The 9,880-nt window shown below is 49.5% G+C and overlaps 1 protein-coding gene across 2 annotated transcripts in view; it reads left to right on the forward strand.

Moving 5' to 3' along the window:
* tshz3b (teashirt zinc finger homeobox 3b) overlaps window positions 1-9,499 on the forward strand; it is a 31,568-nt gene extending 22,069 nt beyond the window's left edge. For both annotated transcript variants that reach the window (XM_087844221.1, XM_006802325.3), the window contains one exon: window positions 4,415-9,499. In XM_087844221.1, coding sequence (XP_087700347.1) covers window positions 4,415-8,031 — 3,617 coding nt within the window. In that variant the 3' untranslated portion in view covers window positions 8,032-9,499. The remainder of the gene's footprint in view (window positions 1-4,414) is intronic.
* Window positions 9,500-9,880: the final 381 nt, after the last annotated feature.

Here is a 9,880-nt window from a genome sequence, read left to right on the forward strand (position 1 = left end):
ACTTCACTCCTCCTCCTCCCTCCTCTCTGGTGTACATGGCTGATGCACCTGCAGTAAAATCAGAGCTGCAGGATTTTGACCCCTGACACTTGCCGTACACACGATGAAAACATTACAGTGTGATGTCACAGAGAAGCAGATGACTGTAAAAGTCTTTCTCAGTATACATGAGGAAGTTTTCAGATGCTGCATTTAAACTTTGGTCGTCTTAAGAAAGGTGAAGGTCTGTGAAGGTGAAGGCCTGAAGGACTTGGAGAGTACAAATCTGAATCGACGTCATGTCTTTAAACATCTCCTGCTGAGAAATTTAGAGAAGTTCATGATTCACTTCCTGCCACTGAGATGATGCATCATCGCTGCTCGCCTGTCTCCAGCCTTTCAGAGAGAGCACAGACTCAGCTAACTCATCAGAGGTGCTGCACGAGAACATCTGGACCTCCTGCAGGCTGCGTGTTAGGATAAAACTCTGACAGACTGAGGGACTGCCCAGAGACTCAGGAGAATCCAGGAGGAACCGTTGGAAGAACCACAAACATTAGCAACACAAAGCTTTAAACGAGGAACAACCACTGATCTTCAAATCTCATCGCCTTTGTTGCAGCTCTGCTCTTTGTTCCACACTTTCACCACTAAAACGCGGATTCTCAGAGGCGGCTCGCCGTAATGCGGTTTCACGTGCTCACGCTTGGCCTCGATGAGCGCTCTGGGCTGCTGTGGCTCTGCACGGTTCTCTTACACAGCTGTCGTTTGGGCGGATTCACAGCAGATGGTGAGCGCTCGTATGCACGGGTGGAGGCTCGAGACAGACGGAGAGCCAAGGAGGCTGAAACGCATTCAAATACACAGCTGCTTTATTGCAACAAAGGGCAGCGTTACCGCACGTAGTGTCGGTGAGAGGTCAGGTGACCGTACGGGTTTAAAGCGCTCGCCGTGACGCGTTTAAAGCTTTTCAGGTGGATCCTGAAAACAAACTCCAGAGATCGCCTCGAGGCACAGAGCTGTTACACTGCAGAGCATACAGTACATACAGGAAGTGTGTGTGTGTGTGTGTGTGTGTGTGTGTGTGTGTGTGTGTGTGTGTGTGTGTGTGCGTGTGATGGCTCGGGGATATCTGTGTCTCTCTACATCTGTTTATCCCACGGCAGTGTCGTATCATCGCCGACGGCAAACAGCAGCCTGACAATGACAAAGACTCCTCTCTGTTTCACTGCTGATGCAGTACACACACGTGCATTACAGACACACACACACAGACACACACACACACACAGACACACACACACACACACACGTGCATCACAGACACACACACGTACACACATGTACATTACAGACACACACATACACACACACGTGCATCACAGACACACACACAGACACACACGTACATCACAGACACACACACACACGATGCAGGTCGTGCAGGTATTCCAGGCAGGAAGTTTTGTTTGTGTCGCTCCGGTTTCGGTGTTTTTTTCCTCAACAAAAACCCGTTAAAACCGCCTGAGCTACGGCGAGATTCGGTTAAAGCACGACCAACGCTGTCTCAGCGTCATCGCCCCACTGTGTCCAGTCTTTGCTGAACAGACAGCACGGGGACGTAACCTTATTGGCTAGAATAATCAGCTCAGAGACGGTGGGACCAAACCTCTGACGGTGTCTGCGGCAGCTCGTTTCTTTGGCTACGTTCACTCTGCAGGTCTTAATGCTCAATTATGATTTTTTGTCTGCTCGTTCACACGACAAACAAAATGCGACAGCAAACGCGCTCTAGTGTGAACGCTCAAAGCGGCCGCATGCGCAAAAGAAGACGTCACACACAACGCGCTCTGTTTAGACCCAGAGCAACAGTGTTGTTTGACTGATGGTCTTAATATAAAGACTTCGGACTTTACGTTTCCCAATTTTGCTTTAAGTTATAAAGTTATTTTGTTATCTATATTTGGCCTAATAATGATCCTTATTGCTGTTTTAGAGGAGCGCTGCTTCAAAGGATAGCTGCAGATTTCTGTCAGAATCTGCAGATTATACAGAACAAATAAAATGTTCACGTTTCTCCAACGTTGTCTTCCCAACAGTTTCACGGGATGTCCAGGAAGCGTTCACGATGTCTTCTCCGGCGCTGATAATCGGCGTCTGTCTTGTGTCAGTGACTTAAAAGACGGATTTAATGCGACGTGACCATCAAACAGCAGCTTTCTAAAACATCAGATATGTATCAGATTCAGCACCACATACGAAAGTGACCCAGATCGGATTTAAAAATATCGGATTTGTGCCGTTCACACTGTCACACCATGATGGGGTAGATGGTCGCAGAGGGTCAAAAAAGCCGGCTTTGATGTGCTTTCGCCTGCAGTGTGAACGCAGCCTTGGTGTCTGTGAAAACAGTGGAATGTGGTTACAGACGCATTTCCTGTGTTTACACGCCAGGTCAGATGGGCGAGTGACAGCCCGTTACACACACACTCTCCTTCTGTATCTGCTGCGCGTGCGAGCACGCTCAGCTCGACGTGCACAGCGCGAGCGTTGCTCATCTGCTTCCCCTCTGATGGACTTATTAACCAAAGAAAACATTGGTAGCTGCACGGAGAGGCGACAGTGTGATTTGTCTTGATGCATCTCTTCTCTGTGTGATTTCCACTGTATTCTTCTTAAACTGGAGGGATTTGAATATAAATGGAGATCCTCGAGCCGTCTCCCTGCAGCTAAACTGTAAATAATAACTCTAAACTTTTTTCTAATCTTCTGTAATTGAAGCAAATGGGTTTTGCGGGGAGAGATTTGTCGCAGGGAAACGTACATACATTTTTTTTATTTACGAGGAGGCGAGGGCTGAGCGGTGTAATGAGTGAACATGCGTGCTTAATTTAAATGGCGAGTGTGTCTGTTAGGGAATGCATTAGAGTCTGCAGAAGAAGCGTAAGACATATTAATTGACAGACAGGAACCGCTGTCTCCGAGGTTGATACAAGTAATTTATTACTTCAGAAACGAATGCCACCGCCAGAATGTGCTTCATTAATTTCAAATTTAGTTTTAATTTCAAGCTGTTGCCCCTTGAGAAGAATAAGGTGGCAAGTTGTGTTTGAAGAGACATTTTTCGCCTCTCCCTCACTTCATCTTTCTCTTCCCATCCTCCGTCTCTCTCCGCCTGTCTCCCGCTGATTTTGTGCAGAACAAAGACCTGAGGGTGGAGGGAGGAGGGGCGGGGTGCTGACTCGGTTCCAATGAGAAAACAATGTCAGTGCGAGCACGAGTCCCGTTTATGGGAGTAAATCCTTCATCTGTGAACGATTGCACAAAGTGTGAAGCCCGTGCCGTCGGCTGCTGCCTCTCAACAGGTTCAGATGTCCTGAAGATCGAGGCTGTTTCGCTCACAGATACGCTGCATTTATTTGTTTGCTGCTCCAGAGAAACCAGTCAGGCCATGTACACGATGCAAACATTTCATTTATCCTTATTCAGAGCAACACGCGCCCGTCATGATGCCCCTCACACACACTAAAGCAGGGGTGTCAAACTGCAGTCCTCGAGGGCCGCTGTCCTGAAACGTGTCCATGCGTCCCTGCTGCAACACACCTGAATAAAACTGACTGCATGCTGGTGTGGCAACCCAACACGTTCTCACTCCCCAAGCGTAACATTTTACGCTAGGTGACAAATCGTCAACATATTACATTTTCGGCTACCCACCACGTTCCTAAATGACAACCTCGGAAAAATGAGGAAATATGAGAACCGTATGGACTTAATCTACACATGTTCGCTCTTTTTCTTCAAATCGCTTAGAAACACGCTATTTAACGTCATTAAAGTCCTGGTTAACCTCAGGAAAAAGGTTATGGTTAGGGCTAGGGATAAGGTTAGGTTTAGGGCTGGAATACAGGGCTAGAACGTCGATTACCGCGGGAGCGTCATTGCACTGGATTTCGCCCATAACCCGCCGCGTACCCTAGGAACGCTGAAGGTCTCCTTTCGCGTTCCTCAGGAACGCAGCGGGACGTGACAAAACGTCGGCATGTTACACCTCGGGAGTGAGAACGGGCTGGGCAACCCCCAACCTGCTCATTTAAATAAATGTAAGTGTTTGGAAAAAGTACTTTTACTGCATCATGTTCATTCACTCGTGAGCTGCTGTAACATGAATCAAGTGGCTGAACTGCCACCTCAGCATGCAGTCAAGTTCGTTAGAGTCTTGCTAATGACGCACTAATTTTATTCAGGTGTGCTGCAGCAGGGATACATGGAAAAGTTTCAGGACAGCGGCCGCCGAGGACTGGAGTTTGATCCTTTAGCTGTTCAGGGAAATATTAGCAACACGTTTCATCATGATGAATCAACTCTGAGACTAATACAATCATCCTCCTGTGGCAGGTCTAACCGATCTCTCTCTGTCTTCTTCATTTCGCAGCATACGTCCCTGAAGATGAGAAGGAAGCAGCTCTGTTGGATGAAGACCTGGATGGAGACGACTCGGCCCAGGACGGGGAAGAGCCCGCTGCCAAACTCCTGTGTCCAGACAAGGACTTCCTCTTCAAGGACCGGCCGGGCTTCCGTGACTCCCCCAACGCCGCTGACTTCTCTGGTCAGGAGCTGGACAGCGAGTCCCATCTGAGCGAAACCAGTGACAGAATGTCTGACTTTGATAGCTCCTCACTTAAAAATGAGGACGAGATCCTCCATTCTAAAGATCCCTCCAACGCCCTGTCGCCGTCCTCCTCCTCTACCATGATGGCCGCCGCCAACGCTGCCGCCACTGTCGCTGGCGAAGAGGCCATATTAGCAGCAACAGGCTCTGTTGCTGACAGCCTGGAGAAGATGAAGGCCATTTACACCTCTTTTCTGACCAATTCCTATTGGTCCACCCTAAACCTGAACCTGAGCCAGCCCCCAGCGGAGAAGCCCCCCCGCAGCCACAGCAGCAGCAGCAGCAGCAGCAGTAGCAGCAGCTGTGGGAGCGGAGGCTACGACTGGCACCAGACAGCCATGGCTAAAACCCTCCAGCAGGTCTCCCAGAACCACCACAACAGGATGGCGCTGGTGCAACATCCTACAGTGGCCGTGAGCGCCCCATCAACAGAACCCAACCTCTTCAGTACCGTCCAGCTCTACCGGCAGAGCTCCAAGCTCTACGGCTCCATATTCACTGGTGCCAGCAAATTCCGCTGTAAGGACTGCAGCGCAGCATACGACACGCTGGTGGAGCTCACGGTGCACATGAATGAGACGGGCCACTACCGCGATGATAACCACGAGACAGATGGCGAGGGAGCTAAACGGTGGTCCAAACCTAGGAAACGATCTTTGCTGGAGATGGAAGGGAAGGAGGACGCGCAGAAGGTTCTGAAGTGCATGTACTGTGGACACTCTTTTGAATCCCTTCAGGACCTGAGTGTCCACATGATTAAGACGAAACACTACCAGAAAGTGCCTCTGAAAGAGCCTGTCACACCTGTGACAGCTAAGATTATCTCTTCTGCTCGAAAGAGAGCCCCTCTTGACCTGGACATCCCCAGCTCGCCAGACTCTAATGGAGGCGCCACACCGAAGCCTACCTCCCTCAGTGACTCTGGCGATATACTCCAAAAGGTCACCAACCCTTACATCACGCCCAACAACCGCTATGGACACCAAAATGGTGCCAGCTATGCCTGGCAGTTCGAATCCAGGAAGTCACAGATCCTCAAATGCATGGAGTGCGGCAGCTCTCACGACACGCTGCAGGAGCTCACAGCTCACATGATGGTGACAGGACATTTCATCAAAGTCACCAACTCTGCGATTAAGAAAGGCAAACCGATCATAGAGGCATCCGCCCAGGCACCGAGGTCAAACTCAGCAGCTGAAGAGAAGGTGCAGTCAGTCCCCCTGGCTGCTACCACCTTCTCCCCTCCACCTGCCCCGGTGCCTCCTCCGACCAGCATCTCCCCCACTCCTATGGTTGTGGAGATAAAGAAGGAGGCGAAGGAGGAGGAGTGCACTGCAGAGTCCATTCTGAACAATGTTAACAGTGTGAGCAAGGAGAAGAAGGCCGTAGGTGAGGAGGAGGTTGAGGAAAAGTTTGATATCACTTCAAAGTATAGCTATCTGACTGAGGAGGATCTGGAGGAAAGTCCAAAGGGGGGTCTTGATATCCTCAAGTCCTTGGAGAACACAGTGACCTCAGCCATCAACAAGGCCCAGAATGGAGCTCCCAGCTGGGGAGGATATCCCAGCATCCACGCTGCCTACCAGCTACCAAACATCATGAAGCTTTCACTGGGTACCTCTGGAAAGAGCTCCCCACTGAAATACATGTTCCCCGGAGCGGAGATCCTCTCCCCCACTGCCAAGAACCAGCCGCTGATCTCGCCTAGCTGCCAGACCTCTCCACTACCTAAAAACAACTTCCATGCTATGGAGGAACTCGTCAAGAAAGTGACAGAGAAGGTGGCCAAGGTGGAGGAGAAAATGAGGGAGCCGGCTGCTGTTGTGAGGGGCTCTCCTCTGAGGCGCACCACCCCTTCACCGTGCAACAGCGAGGCAGAGGAGTCAGCCCGAGGTGAGTCCCCCAAAGAAAGCGGAGGCAGTAAGACCCCTGAGAATGCAAGTGCAGAAGAAGAAAATGGACCCAACCACAGAGATGCAAACGGGGATGTCTCTACAAAGGAGTCGGCAGAGAATGGTGTAGAGTCCGCTGCCGTGACCTCACCCCCACCCACCTCTGCGTGTGGCAGCACAGCCATCATCACTGATCACCCGCCTCCAGAACAGCCGTTTGTCAACCCTCTGAGTGCGCTGCAGTCTGTCATGAACGTGCACCTGGGGAAGGCCGCCAAGCCGGCCCTGCCCTCCTTGGACCCAATGAGCATGCTGTTCAAGATGAGCAACAGCCTGGCTGAGAAAGCGGCGGTGGCCGCTTCTACACCACCAGCACAGACCAAAAAGACCGGCAGCGAGCACCTCGAGCGATACTTCTACCAGCAGCATCTGAACAACGACCAACCCATAGACCTTACCAAAGGAAAAAATGCAGACAAAAGCAGCAACTCTTTGGGGTCGACATCTCTCTCCTCCCCCACTTCCACCCCATCCTCGGTGTCTCCCTCCTCCACCATCAGCATGACCAAAGCCTCAGCTGCAGTAGCTTCCTTCATGTCCACGTCACCTCTGAGAGAAAACGCCCTCTCAGATATCTCAGACATGTTGAGGAACCTGACAGAAAGCCAGGCTGTGTCCAAGTCCTCCACGCCCACCAGCCAGTCCGAGCGCTCTGACATCGACGGCGTCACGCAGGAAGAGACCGAAGATGTTTCGCCTGCCCAGAAGCGTAAAGGCCGCCAGTCCAACTGGAACCCTCAGCACCTCCTCATCCTACAGGCCCAGTTTGCTTCCAGTCTCAGACAAACAAATGACGGCAAGTACATGATGTCGGACCTGAGCCCGCAGGAAAGAATGCATATCTCCCGCTTTACGGGTCTCTCCATGACAACCATATCCCACTGGCTGGCAAATGTCAAGTACCAGCTGAGGAGAACCGGTGGCACAAAGTTCTTGAAGAACCTGGATTCTGGTCACCCTGTGTTTTTCTGCAGTGACTGCGCCTCTCAGATTCGCTCGCCGTCCACCTACGTCAGCCACCTGGAATCCCACCTGGGCTTTCGCCTGCGAGACCTGGCGAAGCTTTCTGGGGAGCAGCTGCTCAGCCAGATCTCCCAGCAACACCACCACCCACGCCATACCAAAGGACTGTCTGAGAAACTGTTCTCCAACCTCCACCCGTCCAGCCACCCTTTGCCGTCCTCACTCCCCACATCCATCCCGTCCTCCTTACCCATCTCCCTGTCCTCATCCTTAACCACGTCTCTGCCCTCCTCCGAATCGCCGTTGCCCTCTCCCGAGGACGACGACAGCGGCGCCCTTTATCAGTGCAAACTGTGTAATCGGACATTTGCGAGCAAGCACGCGGTCAAGCTTCACCTGAGTAAGACTCATGGGAAGTCGCCAGAGGATCACCTCATGTATGTGTGCGAGCTGGACAAACAGTAGCACCGGCTTGCTCGCCGTCTCTGACAGACGAGAAACGATGACGAAGGACGCCTTAAGCGTTAGGACTGCACAAAGATGCCATGCAACTACTGCTCTGAGTTTCGGCACATGGTTTTACATTTTGTGTTGTAGAAGTTTTTTAATTTTATTATGTATGATGTAGACTTTTCACGCAGACGTTCATTTTTTTTAAGGGCGGGGATTGGGTGGGGGCTGATGGGGCAGTATATGAAGTAAAAAAAAGAGCTCTAAAACAAAGTGTTTGTATTTTGAGATTTGTGTAAATGGATTTCTGTTGTTTTTATATTTTGGCATCACTGAGGTGTGATAAGCTGCATGCATAAAAAAACAAAGTTTAGTTGAACCTTCTGGAGCTAAACCTGGTGCCCTTTTCATGGTTTGTTTTCTCTTTTCACTCCTGACTGCTCTGTCTTCTGTTTCATTGTTTTTGGTGCTGAGGCAGCATTTAAAATTTAACCCTCTGAGTACGTCAAAGCATTTCTGCACCGGACATCCAAACACTGTCGACTTGAGATTAGAGATTGGAAATTTATCGAGGCCCTCGTGAAAATTAGACACGCGTCACGTCCCAAACGGAGAAAATGTCGAGTCAAGCAGATCTTCCGCCCGATGCGGGATCCTTGTCTCACAGGATGTGACACAAATATCGCAGCTTTGTGAATAAAAGAAAAAAAAAGATTTACGTTCATTGATCAGGGGCCTCTATTAATTCAGGTCTGTGTAAAATATGTACATAAGACATATGACTTATCCTGTCTAAATTATGCATTGTTTCTATATTTTTAATTTAAAGGACTATGACTATCTGCTGGTGCACAGTATATGAAGACATAAATAAATTGTTTTGCACAATAGTTTTATAAATGTGTTATTTAATCAAAGGATACAGAAACAAAGGGAGAAAGCAAACGAAGGACAACAGGTGAATCTTTTTATTCCTGACTCGTGCTCAAAGGGTTAAAGACTCTTTTTATCCGACACGTGAACGAACAGTGAGAAGATATTTGAGGCTGTACAAAAAGATGTTCCTTTATGAAGATGTTTCACATGTAAACTGTTATTTATAAGCACTCTGGGTTGTTTCATATCGCTGAATGCCTTTTCTTTTTTCCTTTTTTTCTGTCTAATTAGTCGGCCATGATTCCTCTGCAGCTTTATCTTTTTGGGATATGAAAGGTAACCATGGCTACGCTAACCTCCTGAGTGACAGGTTCGGCTGCATTTTTGGCAGTTAATTTGCTGAAGTAACTGACAGCTGCCAGAGTGGAGAGAGAAGAAGAAAAAATACGTATGTGTAAAATATGGGCATGTAAACAGCACAGACACCGTTATGCATTCTGTGCCGGTCGTCTTTTCACTTCCTTCTGTTGTTTTTTGTTGTTGTTGTTCTTGACAATGAACCCCATTATATGACTTCATATAACCTTGTTTTCTACTGCAGCATTAAAAACGGAAACTGTTTTTTGCAATAATGCGCGTGTGTGTGTGCACTGTGTGTGTCGTGGCTATCAATTATGTGTGTGCTGTGCAGTCCCTAATGAGCACATTAGACCGGGAGTGTGTCAGCGTCTGTCTGTGACGAACTGCAGACTAGTTTACAGTGAGTGGCAGCAGCGGGCGTGTGGGAGACAAACACACACACACAGTCTCAGACATGCAAACAGAAACCATGGTTGTGGCGCTTCCCTGTAGCCTCGTCTGTTATCCTGGTGCCTTAGAGGAGCTCGGTCTCATGGATCACAAAGCTGCTGAAGGAAACTGGCGCGGCTTCGGATTGTATCTGCTCTCGACAACGCTACCAAGAAAGCAAGGTTAGCCATCGAGCGCA

The sequence above is a fragment of the Neolamprologus brichardi genome, chromosome 1 (genome assembly GCF_056152115.1).
Source record: "Neolamprologus brichardi isolate AB-2024 chromosome 1, ASM5615211v1, whole genome shotgun sequence".
Taxonomy (NCBI): Eukaryota; Metazoa; Chordata; class Actinopteri; order Cichliformes; family Cichlidae; genus Neolamprologus; species Neolamprologus brichardi.